Here is a 22,927-nt window from a genome sequence, read left to right as displayed (position 1 = left end):
AGCTCTGGCTATGGCTAACGCCTTGCCCAGCAATCGTAGCGCCGATATTCCGCAGCCTTGCCCGCAAAATCTCACGCCCAAAATGCCCTTTCTCCAATCCATCTCAAGCCTCTTTTCAGGCAATTCTTCAAAGTCCAATCCGAACCGCTACAACAACAGGCGCTCCGTTATGGACTCTACCCGGGACGCATTCAGTCTACCGACCACCAATGCTGGTAACATACACTATGGCAACGGGTACAATGATGGCGTGAGTCACGCGATATCATTTTGCTGCGTCAGGTGGTGGCTGACATTGGACGCGTCAAGCCACAATTGGATAGCGCGTCGTCTTCGCCTGGTCCTAGTAGACGTAACAGCAACGCTTACAACAACGATTACCCTCCAAGAAACTTGTTTGTGCATTCCATTTTTTTTCCATCGTCTTCGTTAACGTTCCGCACAGCTCCGCGAACCCAAATTCCTATCCTCCCTTAACCCATACTTTCCACCGACTGCGTAAAACCCTTGCTGGCTCATTCCCCGAACTCCTCGAAACACTCAACCCACCTGTCAACCCGACTTTACTGGCCACCTTTGAGGCCGAAATCGGGTGTCCACTTCCTCGCTCGGTACGCGAGTCTATCCAAGTTGCAGACGGCCAAGACCTCGAGACCACTGGCAACATCTCCGGCTCCGGAGGATTGTTTTTTGGGCTGTATTTTCTGCCCCTTGAGGAGGTTATGCGGGAGTGGGCATTTTGGAGATACGCGGAAGATGACCCTACAGTAGGTGGAAACCCGGCGATATTGGCGACTATGGCGTCTGTCCCTCCTCAATGGATCAAAACTGTCTATGCGTGTAAAGGCTGGATCCCGCTGTTAAGTGATCGAACAGGGAATTATGTCGGTGTTGATCTCGACCCGGGGGCGAATGGCGCGTGGGGACAAGTCATCGTCTTTGGACGAGATTTTGACCGAAAGTGCGTCCTTTGGAATGGGGATGGCGAAGGCGGCTGGGGTAAATGGTTAGCCGCGTTTGTGGATGAGCTGGAGTCCGGTGAAGGATGGGAAGCGGACAAGGCTGCTTCGTCAGATGAAGAGGAGGAGATCGGGTATAGCAGCTATAACGGTGGAGGGACATATGGTGAGGTTGGAAGTGGACTCCGGCTCGCGGGCCAATACCGAGGATGGAATGTGCTTGAAGCATGGTGGGATAGGAGTGTGAGAAAGTGGGAGTCATTAGGATTGGGATTAGACATTGAAGAGGTTGAAAGAGGATTAGAAGAGGCTAGAAGGTTGACAGGCTACGGTGTGAGTGAAACTGAAGGGAAAGGGAAAGGAAAGGGCAGAGTGAGGACCAATGGGAACACAAGTAACAGCAACAGCCCGCTGCAAGAAAGCCTTGGTGAGTATACTGCTTCTCCCTAGAGTACGTATACTAATAAGCAACAGGCGGTTCTCAACACCTCGCTGCAGTACCGGGAACTCCTGTAACCCGTGATTCCGATGTTCTCCTCCCACCTTCATCTCCCGAACAACCATCCATCCCCAAAATTAGACATCCATCTCCTTCCCCCGTGAGAATCATTACACCAGTGACATCTACCATTGATCATCCTCTCAAACCGGGACCACCCTCTACTGTTTCCGGTTCAGGTTCAGGCTCGGGATACCTTTCACCTCCTACTCATTCTCCATCTCGGCGTAAGCGCGCACCTGCCCCTGCACCTACACCCATTGACCTCCCCACACGAGCCGATATCCAAGCCATGTCCGCTATCGCCCAAGCTGAAACTTCGGGTCTCCGCGGTGGCTGGGTGATGAACCTCGATACCTCTGTCGGATCCGCCGCCCGTCGTGCATCTCGTCTGTCTTCTCTCGGCTCGGGATCCCAGGGAAGGGGAAGTATGGATGCGGAGATGGTGGATATTGATCTTGAAGGTGGACGGGCAGTACCATTTGGTTCGCCAAACATGACAGAGGACGAGTTGGAGAGGCAAAGAGAAGAGGAAAGGATGGCACATGCGGGATTGGAACATCGACGGAGTCCCGTGATGCTCAATTCCCGTACCCCTTCTCCTCTCGCCCGTTCCCCTCATTCATCTCATTCCCCACTCTCTCCACATTCCGCCTCTTTCCATTCTCCTCACTCTCCATACTCTTCTCGCCCACCCTCTTTCGAAACTCGCACCGCCATCATCACTACCGAAGACCCTTCCCGGGAAAAGACACCCAAAGCATCTCTTCGCTCACCAAACGCCCCATCCCCATTGGACGTTACCGCAATCCCTCAAAGTGTATTGGACGCTACCAGCATGATTCGCCCCCCGCCGCCTGTAGCAAACAACTCAAGCTTAACAATTCGGGGATACGATGGTGAAGAGAGGGATCGATCTCTTGTACGAGCCAACTCGGGAGCTTCCAATGGTCAAAGATCTCCCCGGCCAGAAAGGTCGGGGACGACGCCCATTCCCGGTTCCGGACCGACGCAGCAGAGATCGATGACAAGGGGCCAGCGGGAGTCTAGCGTCATCTCCACAGATAGCCATGACGGTTTGCTCGAAAGTGTTTCATACCGTAGAAGTGTGTCTCCCGTCTCGGTTTCTGATGCTTCCGCACTTGAAGGTGAAGAGGTAATGGAAAGCCCTAGTACTATCAAGAGTATGGAGAGTGAGAACCAAATAAAGGAGAGGAAGACGGGGATAGAAGAGGGCTTTCAGGAGGTGAGCCTTTGAGAGGCGTTTCGGATGATTATGCCAGGAATGTTGCCAAAAACTGTGGACTGTTGAGCGTCGTGGGCCAGGTGTAAGAGGACGGGTCAAGACTGCCTTATGTTTTATCATGAGCATATTCAAAAAAGAGATGTTTTCTGCATTGTTAGACAAAATTTTAGTGCCTTTATTCAAATCCTGCATTGACTTCCATCTTGAAGAGCTTAGGTATATGTAGGAAAAAAAAGGCGGTAACAGTTGGGCGCGAAGAGGCCCAAGGAGAAAAATATAGAGTGCTTATTCCGAGTACGATCATGGACAATAGATACCACTTTCTTTCTTCGCAAAGATAAGCTATATACCCACTTCTTTCTTACCATTGATATTGAAAATGTGTTTTATCTCATCGTACTTTGGCATGGATTTTGATAAGCATTTGCGGGTACTATTTGCGAGTTTATTCAATACACCCATTAAAACGCTTTGTAATATCATGTCTTTTATCTCTGCTCCCTTCCTTTGTACTTTTTTTGGACGGTTGTGCTACTCAAGCAGTACATTGATGATTCTCATACTGCGAAAGTCTTTTCCGGCTTTCTTGGCAACATAAACGAGAGGGATTTTGTCGCCTCTTTCTCTGTTTAAAGGTGTGATCTTCCATCACAAAAGCAGGAAGAGTTCTGGATGGTGGTTGCGGATGCGTCCGATCTTTCTCGGATAAGAAGATAATAATACACGCCTCATCAAAATTTATATTGCTCATGATGACCTTTAACTGAAAGGTACTTAATAAATTTCCTTCGTCTTCCACTTACCCATTTACCAACTTTCTTATCTCGAGGAGCACATACCACTATTGGGGTCATCATCAATAACTCATATCTCGATCCAGCAATGAGAAATGTCATCATCATTCAACTCTTTTAACTTCCTCCCTCCGCCAAGCGCCATCTATTTTCCGCTTTCTCCTTGGCTTTGTCCGCTTCTCACATGATGTTCCACCCTTCTCAGGGTGGTGAGAGTCTGGAAGTGGAAAAGAGAAGGCCAGTGATGGGCCTCTTGACGGAAGGGAACAGGAGACAGACGGATAAGTTGTATTTGGTTGAAAAGCGGACTGAAAGGCCCAGTTGGGTTACTTGGGAGAGAGCGAAGGGCGGTAGGTGGGAGGATGAGGAAACTGCACACAAATGAGATGGCGAGAATACATCTTCGACACATCGTTCGTTCAATATTCACCTGGTCTAACAGACCACCCCAGCACACTCTCGCTCATCCCTCCGCTCTTGGCGGAAGCGGCGTGCAAGTGTGGTTGTGGGAAGGAGATGATGAGAGGGGAAGAAGAGACCAGGGGGATTTTGAGAGGAAAGAGGAAGTATGGGTGATCGGAGTTGGGGTTTAGAAGGGACCCTATGCGGGATGGGTGGGAGGAGCAAAAGCTTTTTGGAAAGGATGGGGAGAGTGTGAAACTGGATGATGGGACGGAGATAGTTATGAATGTGGCTGTGGATATGGATGACGAGTCGTTCGTGCCGAAAGGCAATGAATGTGCTTACGCGTGATCTGCAAAGGCAAAATGAGAGAACGCAAAATGAGAGAACAGTGTCAAGTACAAGGACGAAGGGGGAACAGTCAACGAAGTTTGCAGAATCTAAAGGAACACCTCAAGAGAGACAAGTGGACGAAGGAAATCAAAAGGATAACACTGCTAAGAGGAACTACAAGTAGGTAAGTTCATCTGTTATCTGATCCGGCGGAGGATTTTGTAAATGATCTACCTCCTGGGACGACGGCCAAAAGGACGGTAGGCGCTCCGCCCTCTGCTGCTGGGAGAATTGGTTGTGCCATTACGGATATCCAACCATCAAATCAATACAACACAACCGATGCACTTGCGCCCAGAGTATAAAGAGCCAATCCAGGGCGATAGTGACAATAACTAAGGCCAAATTTCTTGGGGAGAACTGTCAGGAAACAGTGGGCCATTCCTCCAGACAGGGAAGTTTGCTTGGGTAAGTGATGATTGGGAAGTCGTAAAGGTTATATCATACTGAGCGAACAATTATCGATACATAGTCGTGTATAATAAATACAAGGGGTCGTATGGAGCGCATTATGCTTCGTTGATGGTCTAACAGCACGGTATAGGGATGATACAAATGTCACATCTACGGTGTGTGATGAGCTTCTGCATTTATTAGAATAAAAGAGAACCAATCATGGCTTACCGGCATGGGAGAATAGCTAAGTATCAAAATTGCGTCAGGATCACTTCTGATCAAAGGTGCGGTCAAGTGAAGACTTACGAAGACCACAGAGATGACCGGGACATCCGCCTCTCAGTCTCATAACTTCTTCGTCCTGCTGTTTCTCCTGTATAGACTCTCTTGATCCGGCATTCCTAATATCTAGATTGAAATGAATCAACGCAAGAATACGAGTGTAAACAATGACAGAAGACATACCCATGACTCGTTGTGAGATGGGCTGCTTTGCAACGACTGGAGCATCAATTGAGGGCTGTGTGGGGTGCTGATATGTGGTTGTAGGAGGGTACGACATTGTGGATGGTTTTTGGTAGACGATTTAAGAGTTGTTAGTGGAGTTATTTGGAGAGCTTCTTTATATAGATGGCCAAGTACGTAATAAATGGCACAGCAGCTCAAAGTCAAAATGTCAAAACATGACGTAATGACGTCACTCCGGTACCTGCCCAAGAAGAGCCTAATTGCGTCCGCAGCTGGATTAGGCGCACATTTACAAAAGCCCCGGAAAATTCTTAGGCGCGCTTATCTTTATATCGAAATCTGCCGGAAAACCGTTGTGGAAAAGTGTTGAAAGCAGCTAATTGTTCCTATCTCCATACAAAAATAATCTCAGATTTTACTCTTCTCTTCCCACGTATACCCCGGCTTCCGTATAGACTCTCAGACCATGGCACAGCGAACAACCTCCCTCAGCGGCTCATCCAGGCTTTCACTCAGCGTAGACAAGACTCCGGCTGCAACTCAAATCTCAGTCGCCGGCAGGCATCCGCTCAGGCAGGAGTGCGTTGCGTCGATATCTCCTACAGAATATCCTACGCTGATACGCAGAAAATAGCTGGTCCATATCCTACGTCCATCGGCCTCCGAATGCTAAGGTTGACTACGAAAAAGAGATTCGCCGGGTCGCTACTTTTGGCTCAGTACGTCTCCTACCAAACGTCACTTGGTATCACGTTAATGATGATTGACTGTGGCCATTTGGATTGACAGATTGAGTCTTTCCTCCATCTATACTCCCATCTTACCCCGGTGAACGAATTACCTCCAGTCACCGACGTACTCGTTTTCGTCAGCCGGATTGGTCGACCTGGCGTTTGGGAGGAGATGCGAGAGTATGTCTTTGCTTTTCTGGCTTAATTGAGCTACACTGACATGTAAGTCTACAGCGGAGGTCGATTTACCATCCGGCTCGTTCACCCTATCGTCCCCGTCCTCTACGAATCGCTTCTCTTCTCTCTTATAGGTGACCAGTTCGATGAGGCGGATAATGTTGTGGGCTGCGTTTTGAGCATGAGGCAGGCGGAGGGTATCCTGAGTGTCTGGGTGGAGGATGAAGGAGAAAATGTCCGAAATGGCTCCTTAAGGTATGTTTACCTTATCCTGCCTATATGTTGGCATTATTGACCAAGAGAATAGGGCCAAGATTCTTTCCTTACTCAATCTTCCACCATCCACCACATGTGACTACCGCGCGAACCGAACTCTGCTCGAAAATGCCAACAAACCCGCTTACACAAGCACCAATTCCACCAACAACGTAAACGACATCTCCACCAATGGCGAAGGCGGTGGGCACGGTCACGGGCACGGACATGGGCATGGGCATGGTGGGCGAGGTGACAGAGGAGAAAGGGAACACGAAGGCGGTAATCCCGGGGGCGAACGTCGTACGCACGGTACCGGTCGTGAGAGGGGTGAACGGATTGGTGGTGACCGCGAACACGAGTACCATCCTCGTCCACATGGGGGTCGGTATGACCATCACCACCACGAGCGGCCGCACAGGGAGAGGAGTGAGCGCGCCGAGAGGATGTCGGCAGTGGCTGCAGGCAGCACTGGTGGAGATCGACCCGAAAGACCCGATCGCGAACGAGGGGAACATGCCCATTCAAATGTAGGAGGCCAAGGGCACGAGCGTGTAGGGAGTTCGCACTGGGGTACAACAGGAGGATTTAGGGATAGGGAAAGTCAGCCGGGGCAGAGGAGGACGGTCGTAACGCCTGGAGCTGCGGCTGCGGCGGGTTTGCCGGCTGCACCTGGTGCGGCAGCTCCTGGAAATGGGGCTGGGGTGTGGTGAGATGCCCGTCTGTCGTTCTGGGTAGAGGGAGTGTGTTAGGGGTGAAAACGGGGGGGGGGGGGGGGGGGGGTTTATGTAACCCAGAGTAGATCAGGCATGTGAGAATATCATGCGAAACTTGAAAGCACAAGTTAATACTGGGGAAGCGCATACTGCGTATTCGCTTGCGGACTCATTCATTTTTCATACATCATGTTCCGATAGCGCAGATGAAAAAAACAACAAAGAAGATTTCATTCGACAAATCAAGCCTAAATCGCTCCGTAACTCCATACCAGTAGAACAAAGGAAGTTTTATATTTGTTTGACTGACAGGAAGAAAGGTGTCCCGTGTATAATCGGTTCATATTATAAGAAGCGGAAGAGAAGGTCCATCAGGAAGACAAAGGAGTCTGAAATTCTCACTCATTCTACTTGATTCGATAAAACCTTGACATTATACTCATACCTTGACATAGAGGAAACTCACTTTTATCAATCACCACATACGATCCATCACAGCTTACCAAAAGCAAGTCCCATTCCTTTCTCCCTCTTCTCCAACGCTGCTAACTAACCCGGCCCCCCTTCGTCCATCGCCCCACTTGAAATGCATGAACAGTGCCATTGAACATTGACCACTTCCAAATCCATCACCCATACGTCAATCCTCAAGAACTACCTTTCCCAACGACCACCTTACCCGGTGGAGGGAGGGCTGCGATATACCCTGCTGTGAAGACGAGATGGGCGGGGCCGAATGTTGGATTTGGTGCTGGGGTGAGTTTGTCGCTCTTCGTCAGACTTGGGGTCGAGAGGTACCGAAAAGAAGAGAAGTTGTGAAGGAAACGATATTGAGAGATCGGTGGCTGACTGACGAAAATAGTTGATGGGTATGCCCCACCCGCTTGGAACCCCCTTGGCATGGGGAGTAGGTACGGGTATCGATAATACGGCGGCCGCCTGGAGGAGATATTATGGCCTTGGAGGGTAAGGCAGCTCCCCTTTTTTGCTTTACATATTCTTCTCTGTTGTTTCATGAATTGTAAGAGAAGCTGATTGATGGATGATTCGATGGATACGATTGATAAGGCTTTTGACCGGTTATCCTCTGCATTATAGGCTACCTGGTAGACCTGGATTAGGAGGGTACTTTGGTGTGAGTAAAATCTGTTTTGCTTCCTCGTTGCTGTGAGATTGAGTGTTGATAATCATGTCAAGGGATGGGAGATACGAGATTGATTGATCAACTGGAATTGGGGATTAACAGCTACTACGTAAATAAAACTGAGTGTACGAAATCTCGTACTATGTTTATACAGTGACTGCATGTAAAACACACAAATAATCACCATTCATCCCAATGTACCCCTCCTTAACAAGCTCTACAAGCGCAAGAGCGGCTTCAAGTACTTGAGTTTAATGCCCAGATAGCTTCTTCCAAGAGATTTGCTTGAGCTCTACTACCCCACACCACCATGCACCATCCTTCTCGTTCTTCCACCTGAACTCTGAATAGCCTTAACCAAACCAATAGTTTTGCTAAGCCTCTCAGGAATAGCACCCTCCACCAGCTTTTTTTATCTTCAGAGTGCACAGTGCTTGTCTGAAAGCTCATGTGAGTGCTGAGCAAGAGACCTTCATTGACTGCGTCTGCGTGTTTATCACAACAAGAGCCGTGCGTGGAACGGAGAATAGACGCATCAACATGAGATAGCCTGCTACGGATCATAATGAGATCCGGTACTTAATCCGTCAAGCGAGCGAGATAATCAGATAAACAGCCCAAGTACAAATGCAAAAAATCAGCCGCGCAAAGCTTATCGCGTCATCGAATGGCGCTGTTCTTCTGTTCAATTGTTCCCATCGCTCTTGTAACTCCCATGCAACAATCTTGCTTTCTATAACCTTACTTGTGTTCGTCTCAAAAGACCCACATAGTTCATATATCTAGATATGCGCTTCGTGGCCCTCTCGAATGAGAACAGCAGCTCCCAGAAGTCCGTCACAACCAACTCGAACAGTCATTGTCATGTGGGTGTAGACGTAGTTGGGTGGTGAAACATTACTGATGCCAGGCATGGGATGTTAGCCCCAACCATCAGTCAATGACTCATTGGTCATTGAGGGTATGATAACATGTCTACAAAATCAACTAGTTCTGAATAACAAACTCTTCGAAAAGTTCTTGATTGCGGACGAAGCCCGGCAAAGTAGATACGAAAAGCAGTTAGCCGTGGGTTTCACGTAGAGATAGATCCAGAACCAGGCTAACCCTAATCAGGCTCAGGATTTTGAACTCCAGGAACTCCGAGACCGGTTAGACAAGCTTGAAAATGCCTGCTTTCTTATGGAGAGTTCATACGAGCAAGAAAGTGTGGGTAGCTCCAGCGTGACGCGATTGCATCAATCAGGTCAACGAAGGCTGATAACAGGAATACAATAGTTTACTCACAAAGGGCGCGTGTACGAGCTTGAAAATCAAATAATAGGGCTCAAAGCTCGAGAGCGTGGCCGAGAACAGGTACTTCTAGAGTGGAATAATCATCAAGTCTGACCATATGTGACTGATGTAGAGTAGCAGAAAGATTATACGGTGTCTCAACTTAAACAACAACAGAAGGCTTTTGAAGATCAATTGGAGGCTCAGCGAAAGGGGTTTGAGGCACGTATCAGGGAGCAGCAAGAGGGCTTTGAAGCTCGAATTAGAGTGCAGCATGAGGAACTCATGGGTCGTCTGAAAATGGGACAGAAAGAGGTCATGGCTCGGATGGAAAAGCTGGAGTCTGCTGCGGCCATTGTAAAGGAGCCCAAGCCCAAAAAATCCGTGAATTTCAGTGAGATGGTGGGTTTGATTTATTTGTCTCTGTATAATACGATTTTGTTTGCGACACTATTAATGACGAAGGTTAGGCAATCGTCCGCACTTTTAATCCACCACAGTATGCATCACCAAACCTGGGGAAGCAAATTAGTGATGATATGGAATGTTTTGGGGCAAGCGGGACGTCCGCTCGGTCGTCAGCACTAGTAGTAAGCAATAAACTGAAACTTGCGCGTGGTTGAGCCTATTAACATTACCATTAACATTTGTCGCAGCGAGGTGCCTCTTTTGCTACTGCAAGAAGTGTGGTGCCAGCCAAAGCAAAGATGAAAACGTGAATGATGTTGCAAGCCTATCAATCAGTATAAATCTTTGAAATTATCTGTTATAGAAGTCTGAGTGTTAATTGTTTGCATATAATATGTGCTTTCACCAGCTGTCGACCAAAGATCTGAAGTATCACAGTTGACCATCAGATTGGCAGCGGCCTCCTTCAAATTGGCGGAGAGTATAGACCCCTTAATGAAGCGCGAGGCTATCAAGTGTCTTGCGAAAGTCATTTCCTCATTTATTTCTCATGAGGCAGAGGCAATTGCTTCAAGGGGGTCGGCCCTAAAAGATGATCAGATCTCGGAAATTGTCCAAAATATCCTTCAGTCTATCCAAGGACCTCATTCAAAGGCATTTTTGAGTCGGAAGTCCCTACAACTAGTTATCGATGAGCTAGAGACTGTGAAACTATCATGGTCGAAAAGCGCTTGCAATGATTTGGCATGGCGGAAGATACTGCTAATCACTCCTGTATTGAAACATCTTTGCATTTCTGTACAAACACAGACCGACCGACTAGAGGAGGGGTTTTCGGAAGTATCTGATAAAGGTAGAAGTATTTGTGAATACTTGCTACAGATCAATTACTCCAATATTTCTAGTATTTACGCCCTGCTATGATTGACACGATGCGGCGAGGCATCTTCTCCTCCTGTCAGCGTAGTTGTAGTGCTTTTTTTCCTGCCAAGAGAACTATACGTCCGTTTGAATGACTCCATGCATGTACTTGTACGGATTCGATGCATGCTCCTTTTGCAGCAGTGTTCCAGTAGATAACAGAAATACTGTTCTTGATAAGGAGATCCGAAAAAGCAAACGAGTGGGGAAATCAGGCGCGTCGCGGGCACGCAATAATTGTGAATTGGTGGTCATTTGTTAATTGACTTGAACGATGTACTTGTATTACATATTACTCTGCACTTTCCCTTAACCTTACTGCCCATACACCTTTACCAATCTTTTGGGTCGAAATATCTCGCTATGCACTTGATAAACAGACACTTGATATCCTTTTCGTAACCCAATCCCGTGGAGCCCAGATATCCATGGTTTCAATCCCTCGAGGTCGGCCAAACCCGTCCCCGATCTCCAGCAACACCAGCAGAGAAGACAGAGGGCATTCTGCATGTTCAGATGTGAGCGATGGTAACAACAATAGCCCGAAGAAACGAAGGAGGAATGAAGATTCCGTACCCAAGGCTTTGCAAGCTTGCGACAGGTGTCGTACCAAGGTATGGGCATAATTCACATACAAAAACCTTCCTCATTGAGCTCACCCTTTGTTCTTATAGAAAATCAAATGCCACCCTGCAGAAAGCTCAGAGTTTTGCCACTCATGTACTATCGCCTCTTTATCTTGCACATACGACCTTCCCATAACCGCCTCCCGTACAAAACGCATACAACGAGGGTTATCGACTCATTCTCAAACATCACAACAACTTCCTTCCTTTTCTTCTGGCCAAGCAGATGTGCCACCACCAAATACCGCCGAACATGTTCTTTTCGATCCAGAGACTATGGCAAGTCATGGGCCTGTTGAAACACATCAGAGCAGAGACACCAATGCCTCCGAAAGGCGCGAAATTGAAAGTCAATTCACAACAGGGGTTGCCTTACGACGAAGAGGGCGTACTGTTGGCTTGACTCAGGGTCGTGCCTCTTCTTCTGTTAGACGTGAGGGTGGGTTATAGCTATTCAGTCTCCAGTTTCTCAATCTGACCGCGACTGCCCCAATGATAGGTGCCACCGCATTGTCGTACATCCTGCATTCAACTCCTACACTGCCAGTTGCCAGTCTCTCTGAATTCGATCGTGCAAACGGCCTTTCAATGTGCTTTTCATCGTCTGATTCTTCTATGGATGGCGATGGCTTCATGCTCATTACTACCGAATGCACGACGTTTGAAACTATCGACGACCAGGCTGTCGAGCCCCCACCTTATGTTTTCGAAGCACTACACTCTCCAAGCTGGAAAGAGGTGATCAATCGATTAGCAATGACCTTTATCGATCACATTAGCCCGTTTATACCTGTGGTGATCCGAACGGAGATGGGTGAGGTGGGTCAGCTGGTCTTGTACGCGATGGCTGGCGTAGCTGCAGCTAGACGGGATTGTCCTAAGGAGATTTTTGATTGTTTGAGATATATCATCAAGCAAGAGATACATGATCGAGGTATGTTCAAATATCTTCCATCACTGGGTAAGGTACCTTGGTAGTTTCTGACGCAGGTTTAATCAGATGCATTGAGCAATCCGACCCGCGAGAATGTTCAAATCCTTCTTACTACCTGCCTCGTAGACGAAATGGCGCTTGATTGTGGAACGGCTGCTCCCCCTTCTGTGCAACGGACAAGATTATCGGCCGCTATATGCATGGTACGTGAGACACTTATACTCTCATTTAAGTCCTCAAATTGGCTTATAAGGGTTCAACTCTAGGCTAGAGATTTGAATATGGATCAACCTGCCCGAGGAACGACCTTAGGAGAATCAAATGCTCGTATATGGCAGTGTGCAGTAATTATCGACCAGTGGTATGAATTCAGTTGTATTGATATTCAATCAATATGCGACTAATTTCTGTGCTATACCTGTAGGAACGCAGCACGCTACGGCGTCCGACCACTCATCCTTGACTTCTTATCGTCATCATCATCAGCAACAATTTCAAGGGATCTTACCGATAATAAGTTCTTTCAACATCTTTATAGCCTTTCAGCCATCCTTCGTCGGATAATAGATAAAGTCTATGGAGTTGAAGGGTTGAAAAATACAGAGGACGAAGATTTGCTTCAGATAGCGGAAGAAGTGTCGAGATGGAAAAAAGAATTACATCGTGATCTTCATTTCACTGGTGATTCGTCCAGCCTTCCGTCTGGTATGCTCATCTCTCTCCCAAATATCAATCAGAAATACTGACAGTCTGGTATAGGGATTCTCCATATATTACACACTGCTATTATGATCCTCCTCTACCGTCCTTTCATGCGCTGGTCATTCATCGTCCCCCAACCCCTCTCACTCGACCTAAACCTCGAAGTCTGGACACTCATCTGCCCAGCTGCTCGTTCCAGCCTCGAATGGGCCGCTAACCGGGAAGATCCCTTTGAATTCTTGTTCTTTGGACCTTATGCCTTGGGTTTGTCATGTTTGATACAGTATCATTCATATGCGAGAAGGAGGGAATGGGATGGGGTAGTCGTGCTGGAAAAATTGCTTATGAATGGGATTGGGAAATGGGCTCCGAGTTGGGCTCATTTACCTCTCCAAGCGGCAGTGAGTAGAGAAAATCATGAATTATCGTCATGAGAAAAATCTTTGACTTATGTGATCAACATAGCAACTGTCCGTTGTACAGCTGTTATACTCATCCACCCAGAGGACCCTTCCTTCGTCCTTTCACCATCCAAATACTTCTGCGCGTGGACTCAATCCAACACCAGGAATATTCAACAGACTCCCCGAAACAGCGGTGAACGGGATTACTTTTTTGAGGGATCCAAGTCATCCAGAGGGCGGGGTGCTGGTAGCCACGCGGCAGGCTGCGAGGGAGATCAAGGATTTACCGCCTGGGACAGTTATCATCGGAGGGCCTCTGTCGCCGGAAGAGATGGATGGTGATCCTGTTGTCAGTGGAAGAACACAGACACGACCGGTAGGTGGTAATGAAGTCGAGATGAGCCTCAGTAATGGAGGAGGTGAGGTAGTTCCTGTAGATGATGGAAGAGGAATGACAGGGATGATGCCGTTGACAAATATCCCTGGATTGTCGGCCCTGCCGAATTCAGAATCAGCAACTGTTTTGGACTCCTTTGCGCGTCTGGCTGGGAGCCAATTCGCTAACCATTACATGTCTGACCTGTCAGTAGATGGCGCAATCACTTCGGCCTCGACAGCGGATTGGGAAGCCATCGTATCGTCATTGACATATCCAGGGTTCTAGCTCATATGCCAACCGACAGTCATTTATAGCGCTAGTGCATATGGAGTTCGATTGAGTTTGTATGATTCACATTAATTGTTCCAGTTGTAATGGTATCCATCATTCTGCATGGGATATCACAAAGACTCAAGGAAATTAAATATGGCCCTATGCCATTTGGAAAACGCCCATCTATCTGATACCAGTATCTCACTGTTGACTCCTCGACTTTGCAAAAGCGCAAAAGAGGCGTAGCTTTGCGATAGAGGGCCAGCGTCGCAGTCATCTGGGGCAGATTTTAGCGTGGATTACGTGCACACATCTCGGAACTCACTTCGACCATCGTGGATAACTAATTCTGGTATGGCCCATTCACGGGACGAACGCTCAGGATCCCAGAGCGAACTGATAAACATAGATTAATTTCAGTCATTGGCACGGGAGCAGGGATGCCAATAACTTACAATGGTGACTCATCATCATACGAGACTTCGCCAAATTCCCACTCTACCTTCGCTGGGCAAGATGTCTCTGCTGCCCACCACCTAGGAGACAGTACGCCATCATGAACCACTAATCCCTTCCATCTCACTGGTTCCCCATTGGGAGTGACAAAGGCGGTGGAATGGCCTTGTATCCAATGAATAACAAATCCGCCATAGGCGCCATAACCCATTGCCGTCACGCTGGTATTGTCCAGGCTAGGAAAAAGGTTGAAAGAATGGAAAAGACCGAGGGAGATGTCGTTTATAGTTTGATTACCCCAATTAAACCGGCCTGACTGGGCAAAGTCTAGCAACCAATTAGTAACATGTTAAATGAGGATCGTATATGCATTTGCACTCACAGTCACCGTAACCTTCGGAGCCTGTAGGGTTGATAGTAATCACAGCATATCCCTCACTGGTCAAGGCTGCGATATTCAGTCCTGAAATGGAAAGGAGATCAATGAGAAGACCTACCGTTCTGATTCCAATACTGCATCCATTGATTACGCCATCCTTCGCTGGTACCATCGCCATGCAGCAACAGCACGACTGGTACCTTCTCCTGTGATTTCTTTTTACTAGGAAGGAATATCTTCCCCTTCACGGTCGACCCTAACTCATTCACGAACTCTATACTTTCACCCGCATTTGGCTGTCTTCCTTGTAGTACCGGTTCACTGAAATATGTCAACCTGATGTTCTCATAATTGTAGGTCGGATCATCATGAGGCGAGTGTGAAATGACCCAAAGTTCGTGAGCCGATGTAAGAGAAGACATCACGCCTATTAAATGTGAATGATCAAGAGGGGTAATGCCGACGTGATATACAGAGTGGATTGTGCCATTAGACGGGATCCGCACAGGTGTAGAAGGGGGCGATGATCGAGTAGGGGTCCAGATGTGGAAAAGTGATGTGTCTTGGTCATGAAGAGTAAGAAGATTGAGAGCCTCGCTGTTTTCCGAAAACTGTGGATCCAAGTGAGTCAAATGATGTGCCGCTTGTGTCACTGGTCAGCGGATTTCATGGCTTACGATAACCCTTGATGGACTCAGGTCCCAATCCTTGAATGGAACTTTCCAAGGGGTATGACCATCATACATCCATAGGTCTTTTCGTCCTCCCCAATTCCCATTATCTCGTTGCTCAAGCCAAGCGATCTGACCATTAGAGCTCAGGGCTGGAGAAAATACAGCACCAAAACTGCCTGAGCTAATTTGTACCGCGAATGAAGGGGAGAATAAATCAAGGAAGTAGAGCTACATGCAAATCAGCCTTTGGTTTCATCAAATACGAGTATGACTAGAATTCATACTTACGATGCTTCGGGTAGCATTATTGGGCCTAATGACAGGGTTATGAGCAGTGAAAGCTATGGCAGAATCATTTGCGGCGAGTTCGTCGATAATCTGCATTTTTGGGCGCTCAATCAAGTATCTATTCATAGGTCAGCCAGGATGATCGGACTCACCAGGTCGTTTTCGAGGAAAACGGTTAATTGCTCGACTGTCCAGACCTCATCTAGTTTAGAAATGGACAATAGTGTCAACGGGCCAAGAGATCCAGCAAATTCGTCTTTGGAACCCCCACCAAGAACAATAGAGAGTATCTTCGGTCCGGCAGAATACAGCATACTCTCTGGCCTCCTATTTCCCAACCGAACGGTCTTCAGGATAGTTGGCTCAGAGGCAGTTGGTGCCCATGCTGGTGGAAGAGTTGTATAGTTGAGAACTTGAAGCGTAAGATCCCAGGAACCGAAGGAAGACTGTGAAGGCAGAAGGGTAACGAAGATATCGTTGGTGATGAACGAATAGAGTGCAGCCGGATGGGTCGGACCATGAAGGGCGGTGGGGACCGTGTATTGGGCATTGATAGCAAGAAGATGGAGGTCATACGATGGTCTACGATGTATCATGATCAACTATGAGCTAGTTATGATAAGCAGAACGAGCTACTGGCCCCAAAGGTACTTACATATCTGTTTCAACATCTATGGTAGCAGTGCGGATGACAGAAGCGTCACCGGCAGGATTAAGTGTCCAAGTGTCTATGATGGGAATGGAGACTACATCTTGCCATGGCAGTCCAGTGTTCTCCGAAAAAGCTCCTGAGCTGGATAATGCTCCGTTGTTGAAGGTCTTTTGTTGGTAAGGAGCCGCAAGCGATATGGCAGCAGCGAAAACGATTAGGAAAGAAGCTGATGTTCTCATCTGTGGGTGGTTACTTGATAGGAAGTCTGTTCATGATTGGGTTCATGTTGTATACCATGGAATAAGGAAAACATATTTGATGTGTTTGCGACATATTGGCGATTTGACGATGAAAGACATGCTGAGGCGCTGATTGTGTACATAACTCCTCAGCTCCGAACTTGATGACCAGGTCTTCCCCCCGGACGCGGGCATCAAGCTCGGAGCTGCAGTAATAATCAACCGGCGCTGCATATAGATTCCAACAACAATGCAAGTATGTAGTCGTCTGAAATCCACATTACTGGTTATATTATGAAATGGCTAATTAGAGGGATGCATCGCCATTTTTGATCAGGTTTAAAATAGTAAATGCTATAATGCATCTCAAGCCCATTCTCTGCCACCTCCTAAGACAATAACCTGCCCATCCACATAGCTTCCCGCTTGACTAGCCAACCAGATTGCTGTACCTGCTATATCCTCCTCCTTGCCACCTCTTTTGAGCGGTACTAGCTCATGTGCCCTGGCTAACATGCTCTTAGGATTGCTAGGATCATTCATCTGACTAGGGAAGTACCCAGGAGAGATTGCATTTACACGGATCCCATGCTCACGGAATTTACTGGCTTGCAAGAGAGTGAGATGATTGAGAGCCGCCTTTGACGCTTGATAGGCAGGCTGGCTTATGACAGGGTCAGACATGGTGGATCCGATGGACGAGATGTTGATGATTCGTCCGCCCGCTGGAGCTGCAGCTAGTAGATGAAGCGCGGATGCCGATAAAAAGAAAAGGGATTCAACATTTGTTGAAAAAGTGCGAGACCATGTTTCGTGCGGCGAAGCTAAAAGGGCAGCTTGGAGCTCGGGCAAAGGGGTGAACTGATTGCAAGGCGTGTCGGGAAGCACGATACCTGCGCAGTTGATTAGAACGTCGAGCTTGCTCAGGGAAGCGACGAGTGAGGTGATGGAGGGTCTGTCGGAAATATCTGCCACATGACTGGGTACGTATGAGAATAATGATACTGATTACAGACCAACGGTCTCTCACATGTGAACGTGAGCTTCTGGGTTAAGTTCAAGAATCGTGACCTTGGCTTCCTCCAGTTTTTCGCGTCTGCGGCCTGCGATATGGGTGACTGCACCGTTCATGGCCATGCCCTTGGCCATATAGAGTCCTGTATATATTTTAGTTCATTAGATTTTCCTTCCATACCAAGGCTTCACTCACCGAGACCTGTTCCGGCGCCAGTGATGAGGACATCGAGACCGTTTACCGAGAACAGATTGTTTATGGAGAACTGATGAGACATGTGGGATATAGACGAATTTCGAAGCCTTTTGGCGCACAAAAATCAGCGGCATATCGTTCATATACTTGGCCCTGTTCGGACGCGAAGTGTCGGATAACAATAATAAGTTCATGATTCGTGAAAATGAAAGTGAAGATAGATGAGGCTGGATGGCGGGGCGAAGTCCGATCATTAAGCTCGGAGACTGCCAAAGAGCGCTCGGAATTGACTTCTGAATCCGGAGCTGCAGTGAGATTCTCCTTGCGTGCTATCTCAACGAAGTTGTTTCCAATATCTTCACCTTTGTTATTTTGAACATCCCAATATAGTAGCAACGTTATTCGCAATATCTTCCCCCCCAACTGCCCTCGGAGCTCGGGGCAGCTCTATATCAAATACAACTTGCCAATATGAGTTTGTAAGTCAGTTGTGCGGGATATTGACGACATAGCCTGCGGCTCTCTTGTTTCGTGCAGAAGAGCTGACTTGCCTCATTTCTTTACAGATGCATAGAATACAATGGTACCTCTTGCTTCTATAGAAAGTGACCGTGAACCTTTGATAATAAGTCTTTGGTGCCTCGTGGAACGTGAAACCACTTACGATCAATGTCTAATAGCTTTCTCATTTGAGAAGTCCCATCATGTCGGAAAGAACACCACTTGTCCCTAAAATCAGCCAGAAATCGTCTGGCTTCCTATCTAATTTAGACTATGTCCTTATTCTCCCTGGTTAGTTGTTTGATTCAATATTATTAGTCTTTGTCAAATGCAAATTGACCGTTTTCTGATCACTGATGAGTAGCTCTCCTATCCAACAACTTTTTCGCAGCCTTCGAAAGTACTATCGCAGCTTCGACGCAAGGAGCTGTAGGAACAGAATTCAACTCTTCTGATCATGTTGCATGGGTGGCTATATCTTACCTAACTGTATCGACCGCAGTTCAGCCTGTAAGTGCCCCTATCTGCCCACGAATTACAAGCTAATCTACCGCCTTCCATTAAGCTTTACGGGCGTGCCTCTGATCTCTTTGGGAGGACTAGATTATATGTCTTGTCTCTAGCAGTGTTCGCCCTAGGCTGTCTTGGGTGCGGATTAAGTAATAACTTGGGTCAGATGATAGCTGCCAGGGCTATCTGTGGTATAGGAGGTAAATATACCTGCTTGACTAGCAAGTCATCGACTAATTACCTTTTTTAGGCGGAGGCTTGATTACCGTCTCTCAAGTTTGTGCTTGGGATGTTCTTCCCATGCGTTTGCGGCCTCTGTACCAAGCTGCCAACAATGTCACGTACGGTGTACGCTAAATATCTGTGCCTTTTTGCTTTTTCCTCATGTGGCTGACTGTTCCACAGCTTGGTGCTGCTTTAGGAGCTTCTTTAGGAGGTATCTTATCAGATTCCATTGGTTGGCGTTTTGCCTACTTCTTTCCGGTACCTTTAACTATCTTCTCTATAGTGGTGTTTCTTTGCAGAGCGAGCCCAAAGCTACTTGAGATTCAAGCAGGCAAAACCAATAGTTTTCAGAAAAAAGATATTGATTCATTGGGCAGTGTGCTTTTGGTAAGTCGAATCTCACATGGAATATAGTCTAAAATTTGCTGATCCAGAGAGTTATAATCAGATGACTTCCATCACACTTTTCATGCTTGTTATCAATCTTGGAGGCAGCACCATACCCTGGTCCAGTTCGGCTAATCCCATTCTTCTCGTCTTTTCAGTCATTACCACGTTAGCCTTTTTTCAGCATGAGAAGAGAGTTAAACTGCCTGTCTTACCAATCAATCTCTTGACTAACCGACGAATGGTACCTCAAGTGGGATTGAACTTGTTCGGGGCAATGACCATCTTTGGCGTAAGTCTAATATCGACAAATCAACATCAATTGATCTCACACATTGTAGACACTTTATCTCATACCTGTCTTTTTTCAAACGACACTCCTGACCTCCGCCAGTGTCGCATCTCGCCGTCTTCTGTATCCCACACTTACCGCCCCAATCGCTTCTATTGTGACCGGGATATTTCTTCATTGTCATCCCGACAAATGTCACGTCGGGCAACGGCTAGGAGCTATTAGTCTCGCCGCGGGGGCACTCATGATGTTTGCGTTGACTTTCTCAAACAATGAGTCAAAGGGCGAGTGGTACTTTATTGCGAGACTAATCTGGGTTCATGCGGGAATGGGAGTGATGTTTATATCGAGTCTAATCGACATTCTTAGCACGTCAGGCGCTGGTGAGCTTGAGAGATCCGTCAATATCTCATAACCTTCTGGCAGTTTTATCTAATCATTTTACAGACCATGCGGCTGCCACGTCGCTTATTTTCCTCCTACGGTCCATAGGTACCGTGCTGGGCATATCCGTATCTCAAGCTATCCTCCAAAATATACTCTCGTATCAGCTTGTCACTCACTTCACCGGCCCTGGCTCCGAGACAATCATCCGCGGCATTCGGGAGTCGGTTGATTACCTTGCCCAGCTAGATCCGTCCCGAAGACAAGTAGCAGTTAATTGCTATGTGTTGGCGTTCCGCGCGGCGTTTGGGGGTTTAGTAGGAGCAGCTGGGTGTGTGTTGATTGCTATTGTGTTAGGGATAAGGACTAGGGAGGATACGCGAGTAGTGGAAGTCGCTGATGAGGAGAGGTGTAACCCGCCTCTTTCGGAAGGGGTACCGGTACTGGACTGAGCGAATCAGATCGAGTGGTGTTGCTCCTAAAGTTAGGGGAGATGTATTCTATCAATGATGGACTCCTTACTAAATACCAAAGTAACCGGCTATTAGAAGTCAGCCCAGAATTACTGGGAAGAAATACTGCGGAAATTCTGGCACATAAAGGAAAGAGAAAGGCAACCAAGGATCATTTACGTTGATGCACTGGGACGGGGAGAGTGCAAGTTACTTGTTCTAATTCACCCACAGAAAATATCTGCCAGTTTACGAGTCTCCGCCTATGAACACTTCAATAACGTTTTCCCGACTGAATGTAGATATGGAGGGATGTTCGCATTCTAAAGCTAAAACATATGATGGAAGAAAAGCAATGCGTATGGATGCATGAAGACAAGAAGAGGCATGCATGAACGTCAATGAAGATATAGTTACAATTACTACTAACGGCTACTAAACAGACCCACAGTACAGTAACGCCAAAAGTACACTTATCAAATAGCTCCCTTTTTGCCGGAGGAGGTATCGGCAAAGTTTTCCAGAACTTCGAGGTTCTTGTGCGTAAACTTGGTACCAGGGGCAGTGCCATAGGTGTTGCTTCCGTGCACCGCCTTTACACGCGCAGCGACATATTCTGCTCATCGGAGTCAGCTAAACCACTAACCAAGGCGGAGGAAGAAAAGAAAGGAACTGCTTACCTCCAGCTGTGACAGCGTCCTCTTCCTTAGCGTTCCTGTCAGCATCGGAGATTAGACCGAGACGCTCGAGAAGTGGGGAAGGAGCGGTAATGACTGGGACATTATCGTTTGGACGGCAGCCGTAGAGCACACCAATGCGGCTACATAAGGTTTGTTAGCTACGTACCGAATTACGGACCAATAAGCAAACGAAATTTAGCACTTCAGGCTCACTGGATAGACGACTGGATACCAGGAGGAACGGTAACCCGATGAATGGTGGATCTGAGATAACCTAGAAACTCAAAATGAGTGCAATGTCTATGACAACAGCGGCTCTATGGGACTTACCTTTGGTCATAAAGCTCAAGGTGTCGGCAATGTTGACAATAACTGATCCTTTTTTGTACTTGATGTCATGATAAGTACCATCCGAAAACTTGACTTGCAGCCCTGACACAGTTTGGGAGAAGAGGAGGGTTAAGGATCCATAATCGGTATGAGCCCAGGACCAAAGGTTGTTACATTTGGCATCATCCTCTGGAGTGCGCGGATGGTATTGCATCTACAGAAGCTAGTCAGTCGGGATTCAGCCGGCAGGATACAAGCAGCTCACATAGCGAAGATGGTCTTGAGAAGGTTTGTTATACTCATGTCTCTCCACAAAGTAGTTTTCAGGAAGCTCCATAGCAAGGGCAAAAAGTACAAAAAGAGGTTTGGCAATCTGTTGCCAACACTTGCGATGGAAGTCCGCGATCACTGTCTCATGGGATTTGAAGATGTCGTGGCGGGGATAATCCTTGTAGTCATCGGTATACTTGGGAATATTAACCAACTCCATGTTGTCAAGAACGTCGGTGTCGGCAATTGTTCTCTCATAGGGCTATGATGGTACCTTGTTAAGAGGTTTCCTTGTCTAGCGAAGCAGATGGCATGGCTCACCGCTCGGTAACCAAGGTAGCCACCGTTTTTTGCATCAATGGCGTTTGACTTTCTTTCCTCAATGGGGAGATTGAAAAAGGCTTGAGCAATAGCGAACTGATGGTCAATTTCCTCATCCGAAAAGCCCGCATTAGTCACAGACCAGAAGCCAAGGTCGTCGACTTCGAGAGCATGCTTGACGCTCTCAACGAGCTGAGCCCGGCCTTTGGGGTCATAGAAGAGGTCAAGAGGAAGCTCTGTGAGATCGGCCCAGTCTAGATCCTCGGTGGTAGGAACAGGGCGATCAAATGGCGGGATGGGATAAGTTTCGGTGGCGATAGGCATGTTGTTGAGTATTCTTACGACGAAGGGACCAGCCTAAGGGAGAGAGTAGCCATGGTTATATGAGACGCATTGCCTTGGCTGAAGAAAGGTTGATGGCATCTTTGACATATGAGGAAATGTTGTGCTCCGACTTCCGATCATTGCTAAGAATACGAAACAATACGAGCAAAGCAAAGAGCAAACACCAAGACTTGACATGCAGTGGGGAAAGAAGGTCTGTCGCGTCGGAGTTTGACATGGGGAAAGGTCGG

At 47.4% G+C, this 22,927-nt stretch overlaps 7 protein-coding genes across 7 annotated transcripts; 5 read left to right on the top strand and 2 right to left on the bottom strand.

Moving 5' to 3' along the window:
- Nucleotides 1–82: 82 nt before the first annotated feature.
- CNBK0730 (hypothetical protein) lies at nucleotides 83–2,716 on the top strand (the record flags this gene model as incomplete). Its single annotated transcript, XM_767606.1, has 4 exons — nucleotides 83–250; nucleotides 310–395; nucleotides 446–1,386; nucleotides 1,434–2,716. The coding sequence occupies 4 exons, from the start codon at nucleotides 83–85 to the stop codon at nucleotides 2,714–2,716; spliced, it is 2,478 nt and encodes an 825-aa protein (XP_772699.1).
- A 2,907-nt stretch (nucleotides 2,717–5,623) lies between these two features.
- On the top strand, nucleotides 5,624–7,033 carry CNBK0720 (hypothetical protein; the record flags this gene model as incomplete). The annotated part of the gene is made up of 5 exons (XM_767605.1): nucleotides 5,624–5,736; nucleotides 5,792–5,876; nucleotides 5,947–6,068; nucleotides 6,123–6,320; nucleotides 6,373–7,033. 5 exons carry the CDS (start codon nucleotides 5,624–5,626, stop codon nucleotides 7,031–7,033), a joined length of 1,179 nt encoding a protein of 392 aa, XP_772698.1.
- A 1,935-nt stretch (nucleotides 7,034–8,968) lies between these two features.
- On the top strand, nucleotides 8,969–10,174 carry CNBK0710 (hypothetical protein; the record flags this gene model as incomplete). The annotated part of the gene is made up of 7 exons (XM_767604.1): nucleotides 8,969–9,046; nucleotides 9,105–9,248; nucleotides 9,297–9,389; nucleotides 9,459–9,536; nucleotides 9,594–9,857; nucleotides 9,926–10,045; nucleotides 10,112–10,174. The coding sequence occupies 7 exons, from the start codon at nucleotides 8,969–8,971 to the stop codon at nucleotides 10,172–10,174; spliced, it is 840 nt and encodes a 279-aa protein (XP_772697.1).
- Nucleotides 10,175–11,686: 1,512 nt separating this feature from the next.
- Nucleotides 11,687–14,114, top strand: CNBK0700 (hypothetical protein; the record flags this gene model as incomplete). The annotated part of the gene is made up of 7 exons (XM_767603.1): nucleotides 11,687–11,843; nucleotides 11,910–12,344; nucleotides 12,411–12,547; nucleotides 12,611–12,705; nucleotides 12,769–13,049; nucleotides 13,104–13,447; nucleotides 13,512–14,114. The coding sequence occupies 7 exons, from the start codon at nucleotides 11,687–11,689 to the stop codon at nucleotides 14,112–14,114; spliced, it is 2,052 nt and encodes a 683-aa protein (XP_772696.1).
- CNBK0690 (hypothetical protein) lies at nucleotides 14,091–18,143 on the bottom strand (the record flags this gene model as incomplete). The annotated part of the gene is made up of 11 exons (XM_767602.1): nucleotides 14,091–14,145; nucleotides 14,235–14,379; nucleotides 14,428–14,498; nucleotides 14,558–14,885; nucleotides 14,941–15,006; nucleotides 15,056–15,548; nucleotides 15,615–15,839; nucleotides 16,052–16,481; nucleotides 16,555–16,816; nucleotides 17,387–17,745; nucleotides 18,001–18,143. 11 exons carry the CDS (start codon nucleotides 18,141–18,143, stop codon nucleotides 14,091–14,093), a joined length of 2,577 nt encoding a protein of 858 aa, XP_772695.1.
- A 561-nt stretch (nucleotides 18,144–18,704) lies between these two features.
- CNBK0680 (hypothetical protein) lies at nucleotides 18,705–20,140 on the top strand (the record flags this gene model as incomplete). The annotated part of the gene is made up of 7 exons (XM_767601.1): nucleotides 18,705–18,792; nucleotides 18,866–19,011; nucleotides 19,067–19,211; nucleotides 19,262–19,359; nucleotides 19,417–19,623; nucleotides 19,685–19,919; nucleotides 19,965–20,140. 7 exons carry the CDS (start codon nucleotides 18,705–18,707, stop codon nucleotides 20,138–20,140), a joined length of 1,095 nt encoding a protein of 364 aa, XP_772694.1.
- Nucleotides 20,141–21,227: 1,087 nt separating this feature from the next.
- Nucleotides 21,228–22,676, bottom strand: CNBK0670 (hypothetical protein; the record flags this gene model as incomplete). The annotated part of the gene is made up of 6 exons (XM_767600.1): nucleotides 21,228–21,367; nucleotides 21,432–21,571; nucleotides 21,645–21,705; nucleotides 21,762–21,975; nucleotides 22,027–22,293; nucleotides 22,353–22,676. 6 exons carry the CDS (start codon nucleotides 22,674–22,676, stop codon nucleotides 21,228–21,230), a joined length of 1,146 nt encoding a protein of 381 aa, XP_772693.1.
- Nucleotides 22,677–22,927: the final 251 nt, after the last annotated feature.

The sequence above is a fragment of the Cryptococcus neoformans genome, chromosome 11 (genome assembly GCF_000149385.1).
Source record: "Cryptococcus neoformans var. neoformans B-3501A chromosome 11, whole genome shotgun sequence".
Lineage (NCBI taxonomy): Eukaryota > Fungi > Basidiomycota > Tremellomycetes > Tremellales > Cryptococcaceae > Cryptococcus > Cryptococcus deneoformans.
The sequence above is the reverse complement of the archived record's forward strand: the minus strand, read 5'-3'. Positions and strand labels throughout refer to the sequence as shown.